General features: G+C 44.6%; 1 protein-coding gene across 2 annotated transcripts; it reads left to right on the top strand.

The window, feature by feature from the left end:
- Window positions 1-15,970: 15,970 nt before the first annotated feature.
- On the top strand, window positions 15,971-27,559 carry GABRP (gamma-aminobutyric acid (GABA) A receptor, pi). 2 transcript variants are annotated; one of them, XM_009708333.1, is made up of 9 exons: window positions 15,971-16,026; window positions 17,421-17,533; window positions 19,676-19,743; window positions 20,368-20,585; window positions 21,460-21,542; window positions 23,969-24,106; window positions 25,384-25,536; window positions 26,066-26,259; window positions 27,245-27,559. In XM_009708333.1, exons 1-9 carry the CDS (start codon window positions 15,971-15,973, stop codon window positions 27,557-27,559), a joined length of 1,338 nt encoding a protein of 445 aa, XP_009706635.1. The 2 variants fall into 2 exon arrangements, with proteins under 2 accessions (XP_009706635.1, XP_009706636.1); XM_009708334.1 differs by lacking the exon at window positions 15,971-16,026 and having other exon boundaries at window positions 17,476-17,533; window positions 26,066-26,264; window positions 27,265-27,559.
- The last annotated feature ends 36 nt before the right edge of the window (window positions 27,560-27,595 follow it).

The following is a 27,595-nucleotide window of genomic DNA, read 5'->3' on the forward strand; positions in this document are numbered from 1 at the left end:
ACCTAATGTCTTCCACTACCCAGATCTCCTCAGCTCAAAAATAATATAAAGCAAGAATTATTATTCTTTAATAGTGAGTTTGAATTGGGTACATTGCTGCAGTGCTTCAGGAGATGCATAGAGGTGCTGGGGGGTCCCTGCTGCATCATCATCTCCCCGAGGCGTTACGGTTCTGCTGATGGAGACGCTGCTGTGCTGCAGAGGGGATGAATCCCACTGGTAAGTGCCATCGTTTTTGGAGAGAAGCATAAGGCATTCATGTAGTAATTTAAACTGTTCATCCAAGTATTTTGGTATTGAAATTTTTTTTGTTAAAAATGTCCTGCCCCACGTCCCCCCCGCAAATAAAACAATATAGGCCAAAAAAAGTCTTTTAATTAATTTTCTTCTGTGTTTATGGTGTTCAGAATAGTTCCCAAAACCATACACTACCAATAGAGATAACTTTTTTCTCATGAACATCCAAATTGGAAACCAGTACTTGCTGCAGCTTGTCTAATAAGTACATCTTGATCTGATCTGCTTTCTCAGAGTGTATTTCATCCTATTAGCATAAAAATAAGCAATAACTTCCAAGAGATCCTAATCTAGCGATGGTTAAAATATCTGCCCAGCTTTTGACAGCTGAAGTCACTTATATGGATGAAATACATATTTAATAAGGTAGAGAGCAGAAAGGAATGACAACATATCGGGTAAGAGTTTTGGCCAAAGATTAAACCATAATCGTGCACTAATCTGAAATAATAACAAAATGTGCACCTGAAAGTGACTGTCCAATTAATTGTCTGTTCCCAAACTCATTCCTGTATCTGACAAGAGGTTACACCGACCTCTTTTCACTTTTAAAGTATATTCTTTATCTTTAAAGTGAAGTTAGAAAGCTGTACAGGAGTCTGGGCATGAACATTGGGTACTGATGTGCACACAGATAAAATAATGGTTTTGGGTTGTAATGGACAACATCATAATGGAAATAACTTAATGGGGTTTCAGACTGGAGGGGGAGCGGGGGGAACATGCCTGGCACCAGTCCAGAACTTTTGTTCCAACTTGAAATGTTTTTTTTGGCTCAACTATCAGCAATATCGGCACATTAGACCAGTTAAGAGCAAGACAGTATTGGTGATGGAGAATTTGTTGTTAGCATTGCTTGTTTTTCAAAGAGTAGCTGGAACCTGAAATGTGTTTTACAGCAAATAGCTGCCTAGCCATGAATAATTTAGTGTTGGGTGAAGTTTTGGAGAGTGCTGGACACCAAGTTGCTGTGAGGTTGGCTCAGGGCTGCCCGGCTGCGCTTGCGGACACATTGGCTGAGGCAACCAGGCTGACGGGCAGCCATCCTGCGGACCAGTTCCCCTGTGCTCTGTATCTCCATTCATTGGCAGTTCATAAAGCGTTCACACATTACAAGGGTTTTAAATACTGGGTAAAAGGTAAGATGTCACCTATTACTTCTGTGATGCGTAAATTCTGTTTTGGAGTAGGATACCATGCTGTTGGGGACAGCGTCCACGGGCAGGCTAGACTCAGGTCAAGGCTGGATGGGGCACCTGGCTTACCTGACCCTTCAGTTTGTCAGAGACAAGAACACCACATTCTGGTGACTGAGAGTCAGAATAAGAAAGGCATGTTTCCATGAATCTTTGTCTTTAGAGGTCCCTGGGAGACAGTACGAACAGCTGTTATCTCTGTTTTTCACATGGGTAGCTAAGGCATGGAGCAGTGACACAGTTTCTCAAAGTAATACAGGGGCTTGCTCTAACCTCTGACGTTGCTCAGCAGCTCACGTCCCTCTTCGCCTGTTCTTTTCCTGGAGGACGTCTCTGTCCTGTGATGTGTTGGGGTGCAGTGTGTGCAGGCACCTCTTGGCAGGGTGCTGGGATGGGATGGGCTGGGAGGCGTGGAGGGCACTGTGCTGCGGGGACACGGTGCTGCAAGGGCCAAGACAGGGGTGGCTGGGAGGGCAGACCCTGTGGCAGACAGCTCCTAGGTCAGCCTGGCCAGCTGCTCCTCCTGCTGTTCCCATTAACGATGAGGATGGCATTTGAGGCACAGGGAGAAAAGGGCTGTTTGTTTGCTTGTTTTCCAGTTAATCAATTAAGAACACTTTAAAAGGTGGTGAGAAAAAACTGGTGTGTTGGATCTGCCCTGTAATTAATAGGAAAAAAGATAGCTATGCTAATTACATCTCTCAGACCTTTGGTTTTCTGAGCTGCGTAGGTGCCGTACCATCTACATGAAAGTCCTTTTCTAGTGCAGGAGGAAACTGCGGAGCAGAGGTGATGTAGGGACAGGAGCTGGGCACTGCGGGTGTTGGTATGTCCTGCTCTGCCCACATCAGACACATGGTGAAATGAAGGGAAGTGGGAAGGGTCACTGCCTGGACTTAACACGTTCCCTGGCAAAAGGCCTCAGCCGACAGTCATGGCTGACCTGCCTTGCAGCCAGGGACCAGGACCTTGGGTGGGAAAACACAGACCAGAAAGTGGTTCCTGTGCAGCACAAGTCTGGTTTGAGGTTTGTTTGCTTTATCGTTTCATCGTTTCACCCAAAAAGAGCATACTGTAACAATTGCTTTATTTTCTTTGTTGCTGTAGACACCGTCGTGAAGTCAGAGTTTGCTGTAAATAAGTCGACAGTATAAAATGACATTTCTTTTCTCACAGTGTCAGTTTTCTGCCTCCTCTTTCTATCCTGTCTTTCAGGCATTTATTTTAGAAAATCTAGAAAGATAAGTTATGCAACAGGTCTAGCTTGACGGTCGCCTTAAATGCTGAAACAGGGCCGAAATGCTGCTGGTGTGATGATGTTTGGCTCCAGGTCGGTGCTGTAGCTGTGCCGCCACCTTGCTCTGCCGGCGCACTGGGCGACCACTCCTTTCTGCAGGTAGTCTTTGGCAAGAGCCCGACATTTACCTCTCTTTGTAGCAAGAGTGGGTGTCGCTGCTGTTTTAAGCTGCCAGGAGCCCAGCGTGTAGCTACAGAAAATAAATGTGGTATGAGCTGATTGATTTATCTGCATTTTCTAGCCCAGCAATTAATTCTGCTTTTGGGAGGCAGAACCAAAGCAGCAAGCACGCCGTAATGCCAGATCAGAGCTGATAATGTATTCCTCCCTTCCTCAGTCCTTTGCTAGCACAGAGATCAGCCTATTAAGGAATCATCTCCCAAAGCATTAGCCGGCCCCCAGCAAGGATCATCGCCGGCTGCCCCGTGGCAGAGCAGAGCCTGGCCGACGGCTGGAGACAGAGCAGGAAGCCACAGGTGCTGGGGATGGGAGGGAGGTGGCAGCAGGGGCTCAGAGGGGGCAGCCACCCACCTGCTGCACTCCCAAGAAGCCATGAGGCTGCAACATGTTCTACGGAGCTGGGAAGTCACTGCTCTAACCTTACTTTTTGCCAGATTGCTTTGAAACTTTATTACTGCGCAGATACACTTGCCCGTTATCTTAAGAGCTGAGGGGCCCTCCATGTAACATAGCCCATGCTGGCTGGTGGTGCTGTCTGCACGGGTTGTCCGTGGATGAGGGTTGGCCGTTGGGCAGTGGGGCCAGCACATGGAGTGTCTCGTGTTGGGGGCAGCCGCAGCTGGTCGCTGCGTACGACTGCGACGTGTGAGGTTTGTGGGGAAACTGAGGCAGGTGGGATTTTTTCTGACCTGGCAGCAGCAGTGGGGAAGTGCACCCATAGGTGCTGGGGGGTGCCCACAGACCCCGTGGTAGCACAGGCACAACAGTGGGCTCTCAGTCCTCATGATGTGGGGCTCGGTGAGGGTGGGAGGAGAAGAAGAGGGGGAGCTGCTCTTTCCACTGCTTCCCTCCCCCCGCCAAGCAGGCTGCACCCCCTCTCCCTGTCTGCACGCTCCCTTTCGCTCAATTTCCCACTTGTGCAAGCTGGGGTTATATTTATCCCAGTCCTCAAGGGCGCTAGGAAGCAAATTTAGATGCTGTAGTTAAAAGCTACAGCACATAAGGAAGCATAAAAATTTCATGTCACCAGCCCAAGAGCTCACTGATGCATCAGTTGGGAATGCAACAGGTACAAGTGCAAAGCCAATGCAACGAAGAGGAGACGCCAAGGCGAAGGCTGCTGCCAAGCCAGTCTCCCTGAGCCGCTTGTAAAATTCCCTGTGTTTATCTCTCTGGGTGGCTTTTGATGGAATTTCTCTCTATCTAAGGCAAAAGAAGTAAGTTGGATCTATGCTCTCTTTTACAAACCTTTCTGATTCAATCAAATGGAATCAGTGTGGCTATTTTTTCATCCTGATTTGTGTGTTTTATATGTATGAACTGTCCATGTATGTACAAATTGAAAAGTAAGAACTGGAAACATGGCATCTATTTCTGAGGCATGCTCTGATCTTAAGCCAGGACTGAGAAAGTCATGGGAGCTCTTAACCAGGAAACAACAATGCTTTGATTATCAGAAATCAAAATCTTACCAAATCGATACCTGAGCACAAAGGAAAACCAGATACTTTATCTTCCCTGTGGTATTCCTGAAAAAAACAGAAGGCATCCGTTTACCTGCACTGTCTTAGGAATGCTTGTGTCTTTACACTGTATTTTGAGCTAAGGCGTATCCTTTGGGAAATGTCATGCTTGTCTTTTGCTGCAGCCCCGATCTAGGTATGCCTCTCTTTTGCTGTATGGACGTGGCTCTGGACAGCTCGTAGGCAGGCAGTGACATCTGGCAGCTGCTACCAAGCAGGTAACCAAGCCATGGGGTGCTACCTACACATCTCCTGACATTGCAGACTACCTGTCCAGGGCTGCCCTGTCCTTAAGGACAGTGCAGATAGAGCAAAACAGGCTGTGCTCACCTGAGAAAATCTGTTTCTGAAGTGATGTGATGCGTTGGTAACGGTGCAATAGGACACAAAAAAGGGTCTATGTATGTGCATGTCTCACTTCTCCAAAAATCTGTGGCCAAACTGCAAATGGTGGGAGTACGCACAACAGACAGCCAAGGTACTACTCTGCTGTTGCTCTAGATTTGTCTTGCCAGCTCGGAGATTCGTAAAAGGATGCAAAGCTGTAATACTCTTCTTGAAACATCAGGGCCCTGTGGTGTGAAATACAGCTCTAATTAAATGTGATGGTGTGGCTTTCACGTTGCTACAGTCAATTCATCAATATGAAGAGGGCAAACGCTTTGACAGGGGGCTTGGGATGATTAATGGGTTTGTGCATGCTTTATGTTTTGTTGAAATTACAAACACCTGCTAAGGCTGAAGCCTTATTAACAGATGCCCTGTGGACTGCGGGGTCTTTCAGGCATAGGTAAGTAGAAGATGGGGGTTGCAGGCTGAAAGACTCCTACTTGAATGAACCAGTGCCACGTCAGGCCTTGGGGTTTTTATGTGGTATGGTCTTGGCTGACGCTTAGGTGACCTGAGGCCAGGTGAGAGAACAGCAGCACAGTCGTTTGGCCTGGCATCTATTCTCAGCATTAAGGGCATGTTACAGAAAAAGTTACACTAAACATTGCTTGTGTTATCTAACTCTGAATAAGTAATGGCCAACTGAGGTAGTTACAGCAGAAAAGCAGGTTTTCAGGTTTGAAAGGCTGCTGCTGCACTCTGTGCCCTGAGAGCAGCTCATGACTTCTCCCCAGTGCAGGCAGCACTGCGCTCCATTTCTTTGCAAGGTAAGTTTTGCACTCCAGGTTAGTGGCTGCTGCGCTGCTGGTGGGCAGGTCTGGCACCTTCCACTGCTCGGGAGTCCAGGTGCCCTCCCAATACTGGCAGCACGCAGTCACGGCCGCAGGAAGCGAGTAGAAGAGCTCCTGTTTGCCAGAGTTCAACCTTGGGGCGATGGCAGAATGGCTCCCTCCAGCCTCAGGGATCCAGGTGTAGTTTCTCGGAGCAGGTGGCCTGTGTCCAGGCTGCCAGCACGCTCTGCCTTCTGCCAGCACCGATGCAAGCAGGCAGCGACGCAGCGCTGCTGGCCAGGGACACCAGCCCCCTCCTCCTCGTGCCCTTTGCTGTGCCCCCTGCACCCCATGGGGGTTGGGTGCTGGGGGTGCTGGGCAGCCCCTGCCCAAGGCTGCTGTGGTCTCAGCCCCAGGGTTGCCTTTGGAGTTGAGCAGAAATCTCTGTATTTGCAGCACTGAAACTCTGCAGCCCAGCCTAAGAAAAAGTAACAATTTTCCAAAGACTTCCCCCTCCCTTCTGAAAGGGATGCCTTCAGTTTAAAAAAAAGAAGTCCATTTAAAACAAAAGACTAATGAATATGGTAGCCCTTCCTCTTTTGTAAGTTTAAACACCTCATCTTTCCTCAGAGAACAGCTGTAAATCATTTTATTTGCAAGCCCTAAGCAGGAATTTGTATTCATGGCAAGACATTTATTGAGTTAATTTATTTAAGGCTGGGGCATAATTTCTAATAATGGAAGAGTCCCTAGGCCCAGTGAAATTGTCTCCCTGATAGGGCATTAATATTTTAAGGGGTTATAATACTCTGTCAATTGATCTGTCTTTTAGAGAGTAGGTTAGCAGTTATTGATGATCGTTCATAAGAAGGATTATCTTAAATAAAGCTGGTGCTCCGCAGAGCAATGCCTGCCATGGGGCCGCCTCGCCATGCTGGCAGGGAGGGGGTTCAGGGTCTGGGTACGAATGAAATGAGGAGGAAAAATAACAACAGTGCAAATCTGCAGGGTGGCTGCTGGTCCTGCAGCCCCGGGCTTGGAGAACAGCAGAGGGCAAGCCCGGGAGGCCTTCGTGTGTATGGCAGTGTTGCTGTCGATCAGGATTTCCTGAAGAGATGTGAAATCGGGATCTGATCTGAGCGAGGAGGTGTTGGCACAAGCTCTGCAGGAGGCTTGTTCATCTTGGCAGATAGTTTGACTCTTACTGATAAGAGACAAATGACTTGACCTCCGAGTACCTTAATTTCTCTATTCTTAGAAATGGGGAACACATGCTATTTCTTGAGTGATTTAAAAAGAAGAGGCAAAGTTCGAATAAAAAAAACATTCTTGTTTGTTTTACTGTTACATTAAATGGCACATTGCACTATGAAACGTGGTGCTGAGTGGCCTTTAAAAAGAAGGTAATATAAAAATGAATCCAGATTAAAATACCTTTAGTTAAAGCCTGTGTCAGGGAAGGGATGACAGGACCTCTGAGGCCCGGGCAGGGTTCGATGGGGCATGTTGAAAGCCTCCCAGCGCAGGCTGAGGGTACCAAACCGTGGCAATGCGGTGGCCTGGGAAGGGGGACAACATGAGCAAGTGGTGCAAAGCTGCCACCAAACTGTTGGCAAGAGCTGACAAACCTGAAACGGTACCGAAGCACCTTCAAAGTCTGTCACCTCGTGTCTGGTATTTTGGCTGGACTAGCTTTTAAGTCTTCATATAACCCACAGAGGCGCACAGTTGGTGGGAAGCATTAAATGCAGGATCCTGAGTAAAATTTAGAGTGTCTGAAGGCGGCTCTGTGTCAGGCCACAGCTCTGCTCCTGGGACGCCAGCACACATCTCCTTTGCCACATGGGGCAAGCCAAAGGCAAACAGCATGTGGGGCACGTGGTTTCAAATCCAGTTTTCTTAGTGGCAGCTACTGTGGGCAAGTAAGTCATGCTTTTTCGGTACTGTGTCTGCTCCTTACTGTGGGCCAGAGGTGACCCTTTTCATGTAGTAACCTCTTTGAGGCTGCAAAGTCACCCAGTTAATAGGCACACGGGGACCTGCCTGCCAGTCATTGTAGCCAGGTAATCCTGCCATGCCAAAGTGTTGCGACAGCTTTAAAAGCGTTCTAACGAAAGCTACCTTGTTCATACTGAGCTGCAGTGGCCTATTGTGGCTGTGTTCGCTGGCTTTGAGTATAAGGCTTTATTTATTCATGTATAAATTATTCCTCTTAATACAACATGTAAAAGCGTTTATCTACTAAAAGCTAAATTCTGCTCCAAGTCAAATACTGGCACTTTATGTTCCTGTGTGTATGTCTTTATTGTGGATATTGAGTATTTATTGAGGAAAAATGAATGTTGGTGTGGAAGGACATGCAGCTGCAGTGCAGCTTTGACTGTGCTGTCTGCAAGAGCAAAATAAATGTGTTGGGGGAAAAAGTAGGCTGTGGAGGTATTCACGACATTATGTGGCTGGTTTTCCCCTAAAACTTACTGTGGTGAGGAGTGTTTCACTGCCCTACAGAAATTCAGACTAATATATGTGTCAGATGAATGATTACGTCTGAACTGTGCTCCTTGGGGCCCCATCTGGTATTTTTTTTCTTACACAGTCATTTGTCAGGCTGTTGTCAAGCCTTCAATTAATGAGTTACTGGCAGCTCTATTCATCCTTACTCCCTCCCTCCTACCGCACTGGGTCCTTTCCCCTCCTGGGCAAGGTGCTGCGGAGGTTGGCACGCCACGCCACCCGTCTGCTCAAAGGAGGCAGATGCTCAGCCAGACTGAAGACAAAACAAAGTGATTCTGTCCGTCGTTCCTTTCCTCCTCCGAGAGGTTAGCGAGTCCCTCCTGCTTTTCCTCCTGGAGGGCTGGGCCAGGGCACGTAGCAATTGCTTGACTAAATCATATTTATTGCTTCACAGCCCTGCGGGTCTGCCTGCAGCGCGCACGCTTCAGGGGACGTAGAGAAAACTGCAGCGGAGGCTAACCAGCACAGTGCCACAAGGGAAACTTTCCCTTGGTCATGGCCATCAAAGATGACCAAGGAAAGCAATCCAGAGTTACCCAGGGCTTCTTATTTACCTGCTACCTGGAAGCTTGGAAGAAAAATTTCCACATGTTCACTGGGGACTTTGTGGCCATGAGTCTGCTGTAGCCTTCTGGTGTATCAGCCATGCCCTTGGCCTGATATAATGTGAGAATATTCACAAACAAAACGTCTGATGTGTTTCCTCTATGTATTCCTTTATCTTTGTGCCCGTCTAATTCCGTTCAGTCTGAATGACACACTCTCATTCATTCTTTCCAACTTCTGCTCACATGAGAACCTTTCCGTAATAAGTACCTTTTATTTCCCATTTCCTCCTCCAGCACACCCAGAACTGAGCAGAGCACTCAGTGAAGATCCTCAGTAACCCACCTGTGCTTCATTTACCTTTAATGTAACAAGGACATTATCCTCTTTTTTACATGTACAGTTTGGAAGGTGCTCAGGGTACACCATTTTGTGTCCCGCGAGGGAGTTAATCTTGTGCATGCTTGTCTCAGCTGATAGGAACAGGAATAATTATGTCAAACATAAAATACCTTCACATAGACAATGGAGGAGACTCAGCGAGCAGAACTGCTGAGGTGGGAGGGACCATATATATAGGGTTACAATTACAGGGTTGGCAAGTAGAGAGCAAAATCATAGAAAGCAACGTTGCTGGGCTTGTGATCTGTCTGCCGGCTAGAGGAGGGAAGATGAACTTTTTGCACCCAGCCCTGGATCCCTGCCTGCCATGAGGGGCAGGTTTGCCGAGTGAATGAAACCTGAATAATTGCCCAACATGGCTGTGAGCTCACGGATCTGCAGCCACAGGAGATTGACAATTGCAGGCAAGTTTAGATTAGAGCTAGGCTTAAGGTATCTAGTGCAGGAGAAAAAGAGCTGCCTGAAGCATGCCACATTTCTGTACAAAATTGTAAATATTTATAAATTTAATGTACATTGTATTTGCTCAAACAGATTAAATGAATTGACCAAACAGAAGCCAAACTTGACATTTTGGAGGAAGAATTTGTTTCACGTAAGTAAATCTCAGAAACCTTCACTTTGATATAATTTAAGACTTTCTGCATGTATTTAAAGAACTCAGGCCTGCAAGCTGCAGGCAGACCTGTGTACCATGTTGGGTGGGCAGATGTGAGCGTAAGCTGCCACTTGCCACAAGCAGCTTGAAGGATGAGAGTTTACATCTTGAGAACAGAAGTGCATTACTCAGGCATGGTTTTAACATTCTTACATAAGGACTGAGTCTAATTTTATGTAAACCTTCTTGTATCTTGGAGTTGCTTCTGACTTTCATTGGAATAAATAAGATGGGAATCAGGCCTGCAGTTTATGGGGTGTCATAAATAATAGGCCTGGTTCCCTTCTCTCTCACACTAAGAGTAGTACTATGTATAAAGTCTATGTATATAAATGTACGTGCCACTTACGGTACCAGTGCATACGATGTTACGAGTGAGGTCTGTATTTTTAAGTTAGTTGGTGTTGGTTTGTCCCGCGCAGCCTGGGACTCTCTCTGGGTGGCTGTCGGCGCTGCTCCCTGTCACCCGCTGTGGGGGCTGGTCCCTGCGCAGCGCTCAGGGTCAGCCGTGCACTGAAACACAGCCAGGGTTGCCTCGAGCAAGCGTGTGCTATGGTCTCAGCGAGTCACCTCAGCCATGCCTGCTGTTTCTGGAATTGAGAGGTAATTTTTCATGTGATGTAATGATAGTGACGTGGATGGAATGCATCTGGCTTTTTTACTGAGAGCAGGAGTTCACAGTAGTTCTTGCAGAATTTCTACAAGCACCATGAAATCACCTGTTTAACTGTCTGTGGTTCCAAAAAACCTCTCAAGGCAACTGAAGAAAACCAAAAGCAGAATAAAGCAGTTAGTGTCGTTGCTGAGCAGCCAGCCCTCAGCACCAGTGTCACACCCTGACACGTCCAGCATGTGCCTGGCTGGGGCCTGGGCTCCCACAGTGTCCACTTTGAAACGCACCTCCTGCTCTTCCAGGCAAAAACTGGGCCACTAGTGACCTTCTAGACTTGGTCAAGTTATTAAACAATCTGGTTGAATTTAGATTTGTCTCAAACGGGGAAACCAGCAGGACAGAAAAAGGTTTAGTTCCAACCAAAACAGAAACTTTCTGAGGTTTTGACAGAATACAAAGGCATGAAAGACCTAAGTCAATATTAGACATTCCTTTCAACCCAAAATTATGTGCTTTGTTTTACCTTCTCTTATTTAACACATTTGAAGTATTTTCTCAATTTCGTGCTTTAGTCAGAAAATATTGTAAGCAAGAAAAGAAATTTTTGAAGCTGCAAGCTCAGAAACAATTAATTTTGGTATTATCAACCCACTGGTACAGGCGTTGTTCCCAGGTTGTCCCACTCCCTTTTCCTCCATCAGCCTCTAATCTCCCTTTTTGTCCTGACCAGCCAAGGAGTGAGCTCGTGTATCTGTTGACATGTGACAGGATCCCACTAGCTCTTTAGTTCTGTAATAATGGGATTCGTTCTATTTAAATTGATTTTAGTGTCAGATAACGAAGGTTTCCAGTAAGAGTGGCTTGCATAAAAATGTTGTGCAAAAATGTTTCCCTGTTGTTAACTCCATTCTCTTCCTTGTAGTTTCTTCAGATTTTCTCCTGGCCTGCCAAAATAGATTTTCAACATTCAGAAATTAAAAAGATGGCAATTAATTATTTTTTTTCTGGGAAGAACAAGGTTTAAAGTTTAAAAAAAAAATTCAAGTTAAAATTTCAAGGGAATTGAGAGGCAAATAATTTTAGATCAACTGAAAATTAAAGCCTTTAATGATTTGTTTGGTCAGTAAGTTAAAATTTGAACAGCTCTCATAATAAATCATCAGAATACCTGACTCTTTCACAGCAGCTGTCATGCCATGAACTTCTCCTTACAAAATCCCCTGCCCACACATATCCCCAAAGTAGTCATCTTTCAAGATCAGACAAGTGCTCACAGTTCAGGCAGGGCAGAGGGAAAAAAAGAAACATTAAATAAGGAAGGCAGATTCTATCTGTCTTAAATCACTCAAAACCTCTTCTAGATAAACAAACATGTTGACCCTGAAGTGACATTTTGGCAAAGCCAGCGAAGTCTGATCCCAGGGTGTATGATGCTTTTGGCCTCTTTCATAGTTTTGTAATTGTATTTGGCAACTATTGCATTCATGTCAGCGGCCAAAGAAAGCTCAGCACAGAATGGTGCAGCCATGAGGCAGTCGTGAAGCTGGAAACTCCTGGTGATGCCGTAGTGAGGCTTTCTCCTGCAGGAGTGAATACAGGGAGCAAAAGGGGAGTCGCTGACTGTCTTGCCTCTCTCTGTAGCACCATTCGTGCGTGTTGACGGTGCGTGAGCAACACAACTGGGCCTGGGCAGAGGAAAGGTTGTGAAACTGTTGCCAGGGCTGAGCTGGTGCTCTAGCAGAGCCAAGCCATGGCGACGCCAAACAATCCCCATCTCTCCCTGTCTGAGATGAAAATAAGCGTCCTCACAGGACATCCATCAAACCCTGTCCTGCGAATCAAAGCACTTGTGAAAACAGCCCAGTGAAAATGGTTGCCTAAAATTTTCAGATACGGTTCAGGCAGGCTGAGGTTTCAGGTGCGAGGGTGTCCTGAGTGCTGCGGGGTCTGGGTGAGGAGCAGGTGTGTGGGGCCGCAGGCTGTCCTTGGACCGCTCACGAACCACCCCTGCCCACAGCACAAGCAGCCTGTGGTGGTTCCTGCCGAGCTTTCGCTTGCAGTGCAAGGGAAACAGAGCAGACAAATCATGCCCGAGTTCATAATGAAAATCTTAAGTTTAATAAATAGAGGCCATACCTAAATGGGCAAATGAAATGCAATCTGGTTTTACTTCAGCTTTTATTTTGTTTTCTCTATCTTCCCTAGCCAGGTTTTACTCCGAGATGCATGTGTGCCTGTGTGGCACGTTCTGCAGTCATAGCAGTTTGTCTCCAGTAAAATTTGACCTTGTGAATTATTACCTTAAGCTTAGTAAACTGGTCATATGCGTTTGGTTTTCTGAGTGGCTTTTTAGAGTCTCATAAATGCTCCTATTGCCTGGCATTGGGATGTCACCAGCCAGCAGAAAGTCAGAGAATATGCTGATGTTCTGCTCTGTGCAGCAAGACACAGAGGGTGCTTTCAGATGGTAAGTGGGAGGTAACGCGGGACTGCAGGGGTTCCTGCCGGCTCCCCTCACAGTTCGTCGCTGCTGGAGATGAAGGAGCCTGTCAACGTGGGTTACACTGGCAGTGGTGCAAAGGAGCCTGGGTCCCGTTTCGGGCCCCATCAGGTGACAGTGTACATCTCTGTTACCTCACACCCCATTCCCTATAAATAGAATTATTGAAGCTGCCAGTGATTTTTCCTCCTTTTGTGTTTTCACTCTTGCCACCCTTTCAAAGATAGAGGAATAAAGTAGAATTAAGGAAGCGTAGACTAAGCTGTAGTGGGACACATACTGCTGGTGGTGGTTGGTGTAAAGAAGCATTATTTCATGAAATTCCCTGGAAGTGGACATAGGCTTCCACAGAGGACTCTAGTTAGATCTATTTTACTAGAATACTTGCATATTTGTGTACTTCTCATAGCCAATAAGGAGAACACAGAGCTGAGAGCGAGCTGTTATACTCTCAAGGTTTTCATTATCTCTGAGTGTACATAATGAAATTATTTTTATGTAATATTGGCATTGGAAACAATCTCTCCACCAGCTGTACTAGTACTGCCTTCATGACTGCTACTGTTCTGGTATTGCCTGTGCCATGCTTTCACTGAGCGTAGGAAAATGTCCAGATTAAACAGTTTAAGGTTGGGAGGGTTTTTTTCTATTAAACTGGAATAATTTAGTGGACAGAGAAACATAAATACACTATCTTATTATAATTTCTTCCCAGTATAATGTCCTAGTGAAGCTGGTAATCTCTCCTGAAAGCTCTTACACTATAAAAGCAGAATTGCAATTGTATTAACAGATACACTGAATAGTAAAAAAATGCTTTGGTTATATTCAGCTCTGGGCATTGCTGTCACTTTTTCTTGCCCACGAGTACTTTGGTATGCCTAGTTTCTGGCTCTCTTGCAGATCCCCCTCTCACTGCCTCGCAGTCTTTGATGTATTTATTATCTTTACAGCCATCCTCTAAAGGAGGAAAACAAGATTTCCCTTGTTTTGTAAAGAATTAGCAGAGTCACAGAGAAATTAAGACTGTAGTTCACTCAGGTCTGTGGCGGCAGCAGCTATAAATTTATCTGAGTTGGTTTGTTTCAGCTGTCTTGGCTAGATAGCGGTAGCACGCATTGCAATGCACATTTCATTTCCGTTAACTGAAGACACAACAGGGTCCCAAGAAGGCTTTTTACTACATAAGAGGTCTCCCTCCTTTAGTCAGTTGTCAAAATAAATAGAATTTGGCTTGCTTTTTTTTCAAAATAAGGTCTTAATAACTAGGATCAGATAAAATAAAACTGTTTACAAACTTACTGTGATGCACCAAAATGTTAGCAACCACAGCTCCTGTGCAAAACAGATGGTCATGAAGCATGCTCATGAGGAGTTCCTCAACTGAAGTTCATGAATTCTCATAACTAAATGTTAATTTTAGAAATTGTCCTTTCTTCCTGGAAGTTCTTCTTTAAACTACCTGGACTAATCCTACTTCCTTCCCATCAAAATCGTGGTCTAACATTGCTGTGAGCGGGTACATGATTCTCTCTCTAGCCCTGCATGATCACATTACAGTGAGGAGGACTCGATAACATCTGGAGACATCTGAACACCATGTTCAGAGAAAAGGGCTAGCAGTGCAAAGCCTTGTTAGGAATTCTGATGTTGGACAGATATTAGAGCTTTGTGGGTTTTTTTAGATACATCCTTTCTCCGGTGGGATGCCCTGTATTTGTGGTGCTTGAATGTTCAGGTGGTTTTACTGGCTCTGTATGGGCTAAGATGTTCTCCGTGCCTGGAGCATTGCTGTGCCATGGCGCAGCACCAGAGCCGAACAACTAGCTGAGAGGGCAGACTGTCCTCTGGGCTGTGGTGAATCACCACAGGAAGAATCTTAACTCGAGCAGAAAATTCCTGGTATTTGGGTTGCTATGGGACAGCCAGATTTGAAGTTGAGGCCCTAACTGCTGTGCATGATGAGAAAGGCACCGAATCTGAAGCTGGGATCTTGCTCTCACTGGTGCCAAGGCATGGGGACTAAAGATTTGCACCATCATTCCCAATTTGTAATGGTATAACAAAGAGGAAGACTCGTATCCATCCAAGAATGGTGTTGCCTTGCCAGTATCTGTAGGAAAAATCTGACACACGGGGTACACTTCAAATAGTGTAGTGGAGCGGGGTTGTGTTTCCAGCTCAAACTAACAATGGCTCCGTTAACAGTCTCCCCCGGCAGCTGTGGCGGGGTCGTACCCCACCCAGCACACATTAGGTGTGTGGCAGAGCACCATCCGTGTGCTCAAGAGAAGGTGTGCAGTTGGTGCAGCATTTCAGGCAGGGAGCAAAAATGCAGAGCGGAGCAGTGCACAGTTCGGAGTCGCCCGTTGTGGCGCCTGCTCCAAGGCCAGCGTGAGCCCGTGGGAGTCTCTGGCTAGAAGCCAAGATTTGGTTCCACTCCCAGAAAAGTCAACGAAACCCATTTAAAGCGGAATGATTTCATCCTGTACTGCATGCTGAGTGACTTGTCAACACTACTATTAAAAGCATGAGTTTATCCCAGGTACAAGCTAATGGAGCGCAGAGGTACAGCATTTCTGTCTAGGTGATCAGTGGAGCCCTGGACTAAAAGATGCTGAATCTGTCATATGTGGGCAGGATCTCACTCGGCTTCAGAGTGTGACTGCCTCTAGGAACTACCTAAATATTTTTCTATTTAATAAATACCTTCACATGGTGCCATCCTCAACACCAGCTAATTGCCATCCTATGCTGAAAGAAGAAAAGCCCTATGGAAAACAAAGTGGCAGCTAAAATTTGGTGACCTTGTCAGGGACTTCAGGACCTGAGAAGTCACTAGTATATTTTATGTAGAAAGTGTTAAGATAGCACGGTGCTGAAAAATGATACAAGCTAGAAAAAAGGGCAGGACCCACTGTGTGCCGGGAATGTTAAACATCACACAGTGTGTGGTTCTGACTGTGCAGGATTTCTGTTACCAGTCACCTTCCTTTAAAAATAGTTTTTCTTAAACCACAAAACTTTGCCTTTTTTTTTCTGCTTCACAGACAAGCAGATCAAATACAGAAATAATCTCCAGAGATGTTCTGCAGATTTTTTTGGTTCTCCAGTCTATGTCTTTTCCTTTCAACCCAAAGGTAAGTGGAGTGTGTGTTTGTTTTTTACAGGGAACATCTGAATTACGTTGCATATAAATAATGTGGGTCAGGAGGAAACTATGCTTCCAGTTATCCAGCCCATCCAAAGAAAGCTGGGTGCAATAAGGGACGGGCGTAGAAGAGAGCAACCTGCATAGGTCCCCAGAACACAATATGTACATTAACAGTGCAAGCCCTTATTTCCTGTTCAGGACCAGAACAGTTTGCAGTTTTTGCTGGAAATGCTCCCCACAGGGCTCCCAGCTGTATTATTACCATCCCTGGAACTACAAGTCCTAAATTTCTTGAATGGTTTATGTTATACTGTGCACAAACTGGTTCCATTCTGCTGTAAGGTCCTTTCTGGTCTAAAGCCTGCAGCAAAGCTCCAAGGCCTACTAACTCAGCTTTAAAGGGAACAGCAGAAAAAAAAATTACCGGAGCTTTGAGTAACTACGTTGCTAAGTTTCTCACTGCACAGACCAGTGGTCCTGAGACTCTGGGGAGAGGCAGAGGCCCTGCCTTCCACCTCCTTCAGCCCTTCACAAAGCAATAACAAACTCTTAATGATTCACTTGTTTACATTTTCATCAAGCGAGCACATGACCGCACAGGGACATTGCACCATAAAACTTACCTTTTACAGTCCAAGACCTCTGTCTCTAGCTGTCTCTATGATGGTACAGATTTGTCAGCCTCATAATGCCAGGTACTAGCTTTACTGCCCATCCACAAAACATTCATGTTTAGAATTTTTAAATTAAGAGCTGAACCCTCTGTATGCACAGCAGCTAGGGGTGGTACAGCCTGCGAAGCCCTGTTGGTGTCTGTGAAGTGCTCAGTGCTCTACCTTTCCCCTTCTGGTGTACTTGGAGGTTTTACTCCTGAGAGTAGCTGTAGGGATGCTGCCTGACACTAAGAGGATGAAAGCTTCTTTACAGGACTAGTGATTGGGGAGGAGGAGCTGTTGGGCAGTAAGGTTTCTCTCAGGTTGTCATAAGCAGGTGGAAAAAAAGAAATGCATGTTCCTTATGTAGACTGTATGAGGAGAGGGAAGGGGAAGATTGTGGGTTATTATTAAGACTTGTGATGTATAGACCTTGCTTGATTTCTCTGGGACATTTTAAGAACATCCTTAAGCTACCATGTGTACAAACCTGTAGCTATGAGCTGAGGTAATCTGCCATTTTTTCCACCTCTTCAAGGTGCCAGTTTCAGCCAAGATAAGCAGTGTGAGCAAGTGCTTGTGATTTCAATGATCTGCTTATTAAAAATAACTATTTTATGCAGTTTGTTTGCTTGTTTGAACACAAGCTGGAAACACAGCTGCAACTGCACACCAGATGTGCCCAGCATGCCCGGCCACACGTAACAGTACGTATTTGTATCCCCAGGAGGTGCTCCCTGGGTCATGTATCCGACTTGCGTGGCAGCGACACAACATCCCTCCCTGGGTTTGAGAACCTCACCATGGGATACAACAAATACCTCAGGCCCTACTTTGGTGGTATGTTGGCTCTATGCATTTGACCGTTTGAAGAACAGTCTGTAAGGCTTGTGTGGAGGGGGAGAGCACACTTTAAGCTTTCTTTAGGATGCCCCAGTTTAAAAGGTTGTGTTTCTTTTAAACTAGCCAGTAGCCAAGGCTGCCCTCCTTTCTGTGCATCCACTGTCATCTTGAATAGATGATGCATGCACGTGTACAGCATGAGAACATGTCCATCTATGAGGTTAAGAACAGGGAATTTATAAACTTCAATATCTCTATGAAAGACCTGACAGAGAAACTAAGTTCTGCTCTAGCTGTACGTGCTTTGGTTTAAAGTCTGACCCTTGTGATTTTCTGCTTTATTTTTGTTCATGTATTATCTATTTAGTAGATTGCAGCTATAGAGGAATAAAGCCATTCCCCTTGCCAGAAATACTGACTTTCGAGATAGCTCTAACTTCACTCTGAGACGTAAAGTAAACCTGCTTTAAACCCCAGTGAAACTATAGGGAGTAGGGAGCACCTGAAGGACAGTCACGTACTTAGGAACCTACCTGAGGCTGTTGTCCAGTTTGGGTGTCAGGTCTCCCACCTTCCAGGTAAGTGCTATAACCACACAGAGGAAAGGGTTTCTCAAAATGACATTCAGCACCTGAAAAATTTTGATGAATTTTTTTTTTAAAAAAAAGCTACAAAAATTTGTATTTTTACTCATTTTGCTTTTCTGCCAGAACCCATTAATGAAACTATGCTCAACAGAAAAATTCCCCATGAGCTTTCACCAGCACTTGGATGTTTCCCATTGTAGCTCCTGCAGACTGACCTTCTGCTACAGGGAGCTTTGAGCTTCTTCCTTTTTCTGACCGTGGTAATTTCTGGGGCAATACAGAATTTACCAGCTTGTTATGCCTAGAATGCTTGATCTCATGAAGGAATAGATCCTGTCACATCAGTAAACAGATACTTCTGAATTCCCTAATGGAGATTAACTGCATCTACACCAGGCTATGCCTACCAGAGCCATAAATGTTAAACAACAATGGTCAGGACTCTGCTTTGACCTCCTCCAGAGGCCCTGAGTCCTCACAGATCTACCCTCTGGTCGTTAATTTGAGTGGGCTTCAAGTGTCTGAATAGCTAAGCACAAGATGGAGGACGTGAATGACAGCTAGTTTAAAAAATAGACATCTTTTGCAAATGAAATATATTTGGGATTTTAGAACAGTTTAAAACAAGTAAAGAAAAAACCAAAACCACCTGGAAGATTTAGAAATTGTGTCCCTTGGACTTTCCTGAATGTGATTTAGATGATGAAAAGGAGAAAAGGCATTGCTGTGCTGTCACCTAGGCAGAGGGCTGGCTTGGAAAGCACCCGGCCCTGTTCGGAGCCCCAGGTCCGCACTGGGATCAGACAAAGCAGGCCCAACCGCAGGGGAAGGTCGCGTCTCTGCTGCGGAACGCGCCCTCCGCGGCAGGACCCGGTGAGCCCTCTCCGGCCGCCGGCTCTGACTTTTCCTGGGGCGGAGCTGCCCTCTTGTGGTGGATTGGAGGACTTGAGTGCCGAAAATCTGCTCGTGAATAGAGCAGTAATTAATATAATAACTAAAAAGAGGTAAAGGCTGCTGCACTTCTGGTTTTTAACCCAGCGCATGGTCTTAGGAATCACTGCATTTCTCTGCCTCTTAGTGTTTTCTCTCTGAGAAACAGGGATGCCAATCGCTACCCTCTTGTGGAGAGCCCTCCGAGAGCCGTGTGTGAGAAATACTTTGTTCAAAGTTTAGTGTTCTTGCCGCCATGCGGGTAGTGTGGACTGGGTAACAAGGGACAAACTGGCCCTGACTGCCTGCCCATGGGCAAATGCCGCTGAAATGCTGCTTATTAAACTGCTGCTCTTCGTAGCTGGTGCTGGTGGATATTTGTTCTCTGCTACCATCACCACATACAGAACTCCAGCTCCTTAACAGTGACAACTTTATTTTGGATCATGATGTCATTTGTGAGTGCAATGCTCTGAAACTGTGTCTAACCCGTTGGGTTTCTGCGGTTTTAAGGTTAGCATGTGATGCTGTGAGCAGTGCCCATGCAGCACAGCAGCATCCCGAGCAGTTTTACTGTACCTTTCACTCTTCTCTCTGCTTAAGCTTTGCTTTCCCTCCACAGGAGAACCTGTTCAAATTGCGATGAGTCTGGACATTGCAAGTATTTCTAGCATATCTGAGAGCGACATGGTAGGTGAAAGAATTTTTATTTTATAAGAGATAAAAGTAGGATCTGCCAGAGACACTTGTCATATTCCTGTGTATTTGGAACAGAAACGAACTTTCCTATTCAAGTTGCTTTGCTTTTCTGTGTCTTGACCACTTTCAGAGGTGTGATCAGAACAGGGCTCGTTTATGACTGCAGACTACGTAGATACCATAGTAATGTGGGCTTGTAAGTAAACAGAGATGGCTCCAAAGGTCCTACTCTAGACAATGACCGATTTTTTTTTTTTTTTAATGTCAATGACTTGCTGAGTGCCCTTAAATGTGCACTTGCCATTCGTTTTCCTACCTGCAAAATGGACACAAAAATATCAATTACAGTAATTGCTCATTTTAAAAGAAAAAAGCACTATGAGTATCATCTTTATTCCTCAAACACTACACCTTAGAATGTAAGTATATGAAAAACGCAATACAGTAAATTAAATATGATAGATTTTCATCATAGTCTTCTGCATGTGTTTGAAGCTGAGGTTTGACAGGTTAAACAAATGTGTGTTCTGTCTCTTGTTGCACATGGCATACCCACAGCTGTGCTGTGCAGGTGCTCTGAATGTGCATCCTCACAGGTTTTCCTCTCTTTCCCAGGATTACACAGCTACTATATATTTGCGGCAGCGCTGGACAGACCCCCGGTTGGTCTTCCACGGCAACAAGAGCTTCACGCTAGATGCTCGTCTAGTGGAATTGCTCTGGGTGCCGGACACGTACATTGTGGAGTCAAAAAGGTCCTTCCTGCACGACGTCACTGTGGGGAACCGCCTCATAAGGTTGTTCTCTAATGGCACTATCTTGTATGCCTTAAGGTAAATCAAACTTTGGCTTTGCTGCTGCTGCTGGTTCAGAATAGATTTCCAGAATTATGCTGGACAGGAGCAGATACCAACTATCATGAGTAATGAGTTTGGGGTCAACAAGCCAACTGTGACGATACCCTTCTGATCCATTACCCCCCTGTTCTGGCCACCTGGAAAGGCCAGCCAAGGATCAGGATTCCCCATCGTGGTATGCGCTGTGCCCTGAGCGCAGTGCCTGCTCAGAAAGCTCTCAAGGGCAGGTGTCACCCAAGATAAGCCGAGTCAGATGGAGGCAGGGGAGGAATGGAGGGAGGACATCATAACAGCAAAAGTTTAACAGATAGTGAGAAACAATTTGCTTATCCAGTGCCACGTAGCCATGATTTCTGCTTTTTAGCAAAAAGCAGATTTGTATATGTACTGCAGAAATGCGCACTGTAATTGTTAGGAGTTCATACAGCGTTACCTCTTCCCAGCTCGCAGGAGCTGTGTCCCAGTTACCTTAGCTGCAAAGTAAAACTCCTTTGCCCTCCCTGTTAGAGCAAGCCAGAGTATGTGTGTAGTTAGTTACTGTGCCTTAGGTGACAAGAGGTGACTTCTTAAGATGTGCAAAGTGTAGCACTGGAAAACATGTAAATCTACACTAAATCTCCCACCACAGCAAAGCCAAATTCCTCCTTCAGTTACATTTTCATAAGCGTGGCTGCAGAGAGCGTATCTGCTTAAGGAGAGTTCTCTCTGATTATATCAGTCCATTCATTTCATAGATCAAAATTATCTGAATGACAGAGCAGAGCCTTTGCGGTCTAGTTTACTATGAAAAACAGAGATGTTTCATTATGTGCTTTTATTGCAACTTTCAGAGTTCTTTCTCTTCCTACAGAATCACTACTACTGTTGCTTGTAACATGGACCTGTCAAAATATCCCATGGACACACAAACATGCAGACTGCAGCTAGAAAGCTGTAAGTATCACATGCTAGAAAAAACTGACTTTACTTCAAATTTGTTTATTCATATATAACTATGCGTCTTGAACATTTGGATTCATCACAGTGGCTTTCTGGAGTAGACTTTTATTCCTGCAAATACTAATGTCCAAAGGAAAACAACTTTGCTTCATCGTTCTTCAAATGCTTGTGTTGTAATCCACATTTTAGAGGATTCCTGTCCCTGTACTATTTCTATAAAGAGAGTGGTAATTAATAATATTTTTATTGCAGCGTCAATAATTCAATTTTGCACCAAAAGCATAAAGTAATAATGGCTGGCTTTCTAAATTCGGTCCCTTTTGCACACACAGTTTCTTCAAAACTAACTTGTGGGGTAAGTGCATGGGATGGAGCGCAGCAAGGAACAACTTTTCACATTTTTAGGTATCTACCACCTGTTGCACCTCCCAAACCTCCACTGTAACAAGACGGTGTGAAGGGTGGTTCTTACTAGAGTCCGAGTTGAACATGCCTCTCAAACTCAGGAGCTGCAACTAAGGCCAAACCCAACTTTGTGGTATGTGCTGCTCCACAAGGGCTCTCTGTTACAGTGATGCAGATGATGGGACCCTCGTCAACAGGAGGAGTCTCAGCCTTGGAAGTCTCAAGAAAAGGAATAATCAGTGAGTTCTGCTCTCAATTAAATTAAAAGCTCATCCATGGCAAAGCTGGCTGGGAAAGACTCCAGAACAACGTAGAATGCTGCAAGGCTTTTACCCAGGAGCTCAGCAAGAGCAGTGCTGCTGTTCTGTATCTGTGAAGCTCCACAGCAAGCAAGCAACCCTCTCCCACTTCGTGTTGCAAAAAGAAACATCTAAAATCTCAGTACTGAAAAGACCAGATTTTAACTTCTGGGGTTGCAGCATGAAGCACCTAGGGAAGCACATATTATTTTCACATTAAAATCATATTAGTTCACCATGGTTAACTTTATTACAAAGAATAGCTCCTGAAATAATAATGATTGGCCTCTTCTGCTAAAGCACAGCTTGTTTGGGCCTGTTTTAAAAGTGATTGGGTCCTACATCATGCTCAGTTGCTGTATAATTCCAATGAAATTACATGCACATTGCCCACTGGAGATTTCATTAGGATAAGTGCCCAGAAATAATGCTATTTAAATATACACCAGATGAATTAACAACAATCTATCATTTATTATAAAATTTTCCTGAGTAACCACAATTTATAAAACTGCTTAGAAACTTTGAAAAGTCACATGCTTAGGATTCTACACAGGGATTCATACCCTGGACACCTAATTTAGGAGTTCATCACACTCAAGCTCTGGTAATTTGTGTCTAATAAGAAAACACAATTAGATAAAAATAGAGCTGCAACTGCATCTTATTCCTTCTACCAGGGCGAACAGCTTATTATCAGAATCAAAGCGTCCCTACTTGTTTTCTCAAAGAAGGGCACTTAATAAAAGAATCAAATTAGTGAGATTGATGGGCTTGTTTCCCAAATTAAGTGAAATTTTTCAAGTGAGTGGCAGGCTGGTGACTCAGTACAAGATTTAGCCCTCAGACTGACGTATCCCTCAGTCCAACCTGAGGTCATGTTATGCCATCACTTACATTCCTGGACGCAATTACTCAGCTGGCGTATATAGAGTTTACTAATAACTGCTTGAATTGTTGATCTCATCTGTCTCACTGTTTTGAGGCAGGAATTCAGTGTTACCTAAACATCAGATGCATTTATTTGTCCTCAGTAACTTAAAACATTTGGGGATAGGAGGAATGTTTTGTAGAAAATGCTGGTTTTATGAGCAAGTTCTCTGGACAATGCACACCCAGCCAGAATAGCCTGGTTCATAACCACATAGCAGTCTCAGCTCCAAGCTCTTGACTAACTGAAAATGCCTTTTCTGGTATTTTTAAGCACTTGAATAGACAGTTCAGTGAAGTTTTTTCTGTGACCTGGTAAGGGGCTCAGCGGGCTTTGTATTCTCTCTTTTTAACCACTGCATTTCTCCTGCTCTCCTTTCATGACTGAAGAGACTATGTTTGAGGGTTGATCGATGCAGTAGTTTTATCCTGCTGCACATAATCAAACTGCGGATGACAGGAATACATTATCTTTTAAAACGTTAAAATATTTTAAAATAGAAACACTCCGCATAAATGATTAAAATAGGTTCTCAGCAGCCTTGCATGTTATGCATCATTCACAGTGGCGTGTTCCTGTTGAAATCTGAATGAGCAGACTGTAAGTACAGCAACGAAAGAACAGCTAATGTCCACCCATTGTCTGACACTGCTAAGAGGGTCTTTGTGCAGCCTACGCACGATGCCTGGATCGTGTTTCTGTTCCGACTCAGGAGATAGGGCAGGGCAACAGCTGGGCTCTCACTGGCTAAACCACAGTAACATGGGTCTCTATGTTCTCCTTAGGGGGATATGATGAAAACGATGTCATCTTCACGTGGTTGAGAGGAAATGACTCTGTCCATGGCATAGAAAAGTTGCGGCTCTCTCAGTACACTGTGGAACGTTACTATACCCTGGTCTCGAAGTCACAGCAGGAAACAGGTAAATCAGTGAAAGAAAAAAGCAAGAAAACCTCTCAAGTGTTTCCCCTCCCACCTCCTTTCCTTTCAGTGGGCCAATATCTTTTGGCTTAAGGCTGAACCAGCGAAGTCTTTAGCAAATCTTAATCTCACAAAAACAGATGGACAGAAAGATGGTGAAATCCAATTAGTTGCAATCAGGATATTCTGTAAGATGGAAATCCACAGAAAGATGGGGAGGGTTCATATACTTGATGGATTTTCTTTTTTTTTTTTTTTAAGTTCTCCACTTCTTTCCTTCTCCACAAAATACCTGAAGAAACTCTCCTTTCTTCCCAGGTGTGCAGACTAAATACTGCAGACAGCCATGTTTACAGTAACTGGGAGCAAAATTAACTTTAAAAATATACTTTTGTTTGTAAATTACAATTCTATCATGATGAAATAAGATCCCTTTGCACATCAGAATTCAATGTCTTTTTCATTATCAGTGTAAATACTCTTCTCTCCAATCACAGACACTATGAAAGGGGGCAAAACTTCCTTCAAATGACCAGGTTTTAAAAATAACAATGTTTTGTTGTTTACTGTAGTGTACACAGCCGATGAACAACATGGGGTTTGTTTCTACATTTCAAAGGGAACTATTGTTTAAACAGCAGAACTATCTCCTGAAAATACTAGCGATCCAGCCCCAGAACTCTTATGTCAGTATTATGACAAATTGATTTTAAAAAATTGACTGATTTTTTTTTGAGCACAAAAAGACACAGTTATCAAAGATGACAAATTATTAATGAATACAGGGAGTCTAATTCCTTGTGATGATAAGATATTGGGATGCCTTGGGATGTGAGCCAGAGCCTGCTGAAACTTTTGTTTATTTCTCAGCCATCAGATAAGACTGAACTTGGCAGTCCCCCTTCAAAGTGGTTATTGGGGAAAAATGGAATGTGCTGAGTATGAGAGAACAGATGAAAGCATCAGCCCTTCTCTACTCTGAGTTAAGGCACTGGTATAAAATGTTTCCACTATGGATTACGTTCTGGAGCCCCTTTGCAAGCTACACATTGTTTTAGATGTCTCTTGTCCAGCAATGCTGCGTGCATGTGTCCTCTCCTCTAGGATGTGTTAGATGAGTAAGACAGCTGAGGCAAGAAGTCAAGCTTGGATAAGTAATGTATCTCCCACAATTGCAATGCAGCTCTGCTGATGTGCATCATTAGCTGAAGGGCCCAATTTCAGTTCAAGGGTCCTTGGGAATCTCACGTTCATGGTGTTTCTTCCTTTCATGAACAGGCAGTTACCCACGACTTATCCTGCAGTTTGAACTGAGAAGAAATATCCTTTACTTCATTTTGGAGACCTACGTGCCCTCCACTCTGCTCGTCATGTTGTCCTGGGTTTCTTTTTGGATCACATTGGATTCAGTGCCTGCAAGAACCTGTATTGGTGAGTTATTGCCTGAGGAAGGGAGATTTAAGCAGGAAGGGGAGCCTGTGAGGGCTTGGTAGACGGTAGTTTTTTGAGCTCTCTGTTCCATGGCAAACAGTCTGCTCATGTTCTGCTTTTACTTGTGGGCGAGCTGAGTTAGCAGCATGAAGCATGGAAGACAGGCCGTGGCTGGCACGCTTGCCCACCTGCAGAGCTGTGTATGGCCAAGGCTCCTGGTAGATTTACACCAGAGAGCAGAGGACAGAGCACACCTTCTTTGTGAAATGCAGGGAGGGGGGGATTGTTTTACTGAAAGCAAGAAAAATAAAAGAGCCAAATGCCTGCTGGAACCAAGTTGTCAAAGGCAGGGAGAGCCTGTGTGAAGCCAGTAGCTAGCGATACAAAAGCATTTAAGTTGATGGATGATTTGGCAAGAAGTAATATGCTCTATCTGGCTAGCAACAGAGTGACAACATGTGCAGAAGGATAGGCCAAGCCTTTTCCAAAGTGTCTACAAGAGAAGGTCTTTCCTTTTCTGCCTTCCAAGGAGTTACGACAGTGCTTTCCATGACAACTCTGATGATTGGCTCACGAAGTTCACTTTCAAAAACCAACTGTTTCATTAAGGCCATTGATGTTTACCTCGGCATCTGCTTCAGCTTCATCTTTGGTGCCCTTGTGGAATACGCAGTGGCTCACTACAGCTCATCGCAAAAGTCTGCAGCTAAAGCACCTCAGGAGGTAAAGCCTGATCTATTTTAATAAGCCTAGTTATCTTGGATCAACAATAATTAGTCCTCCATTATCTGAATAAGACAAATGGTCTTCCTGTTACAGATACAGTAACAATTGCTTCTCCTAATTGTCACTAAATCTAAGTTTTTTGTGTGCAACAAACACATGAATAGCACTAGACTGCTGTGTCTCACAGACTTCTGCACACCAGCCAAAACTGCAGCAGCCTTAGCTGACAGTCACGTTAGATTGGTGGGACCATATTCAGGAAGGTACTTTGGCCTGCCACTAGAATCGAGTCTGTAGCCCTGAGCTGAGCTCCTGGGAGAGCATGAAGCACCTCTGTTCCTTTCAAAATGCAGCCCAAGAAGAGCCAGTAAAACACACCCTCTTAGCTCTTCTATGGAATGACTCTGATTAGGACACTGATCTGGAAGGTAATTTCCTCTACTAGAGGAAAGCTGAGCCCTTCTTGCTCCCTTCCCAGAAGACAGTACCAATCATCAGTCCCACAATGTTCTGTGGGGGTTGGGAGAGAGTGAATTCTTCAAAGCGCTCTGCTTTAGTGCAAGAAATTAAATAGTGAAGTATGATTATAGTCCAGTGGCCATCGAGGGTCCAAATCCTGTCAGAGGGAAAAGAGGTCTCCCACCTTAATGCTGAGTTCCCCAGTGATTAAGTTACTGTATAGATGTGAAAAGATGGATGTCTTGTAGGAGGTGGATGTTGGGTTGCTCAGTGACATAGAGTGAGGCTTGCTCAAAGATCTCAAAATACCTCCAGAAATACAGTGGTGGAAACACAGGCATCTCTGGGACTTCAGGCACTCCTAAAAATAGGCAGCAGCTGAAAGGCATGCTTGAATATTGGGATGAACACATATGAAGCTGTGTTGTTTTATCTTTATCCTTATGGTGTCCTTATTAAAGTACTTTTCCCCTCTGCAGGAAAAGACAAGCCCTAAAACTAACTGTACACTCTTGTTTTGTAGGGGCCTGCAAATGAACTCAGTAAAGAAATGGAAGAAGTCAACATCACTAACATCCTCAACAGCTCCATCACCAGCTATAAACGGAAAATCAGCTTTACAAGCATTGAGATTTCCAGCGATAATGTTAACTGCAGTGACTTGACCATGAAAACTCATGAGAAAATCAAATGTGTCTTGAGAAACAAAATGCACAGGATTATTGGTTATTTCACAATTCAGAACCCCAGCAATGTAGACCACTACTCCAAATTGCTTTTCCCTTTGTTTTTCATGCTGGTCAATGTGTTTTATTGGGCTTATTACCTATATTTTTAGTAGCAATAAGTCGCTTCATTCTCGTGCTTCAGCAGG

This window comes from Cariama cristata, unplaced genomic scaffold, assembly GCF_000690535.1.
Source record: "Cariama cristata isolate BGI_N322 unplaced genomic scaffold, ASM69053v1 scaffold10809, whole genome shotgun sequence".
Taxonomy (NCBI): domain Eukaryota; kingdom Metazoa; phylum Chordata; class Aves; order Cariamiformes; family Cariamidae; genus Cariama; species Cariama cristata.

What these genes read in the sequence shown, in the direction of transcription:
- GABRP (XM_009708333.1), top strand. Translation starts at nt 15,971, where the DNA reads ATGTTCTGCAGATTTTTTTGGTTCTCCAGTCTATGTCTTTTCCTTTCA. An exon ending in ACTATCTTGTATGCCTTAAG is followed by an intron (nt 20,586 to 21,459) that starts GTAAATCAAACT and finishes CTCTTCCTACAG; the next exon opens with AATCACTACTACTGTTGCTT. An exon ending in CAGCTAAAGCACCTCAGGAG is followed by an intron (nt 26,260 to 27,244) that starts GTAAAGCCTGAT and finishes CTTGTTTTGTAG; the next exon opens with GGGCCTGCAAATGAACTCAG.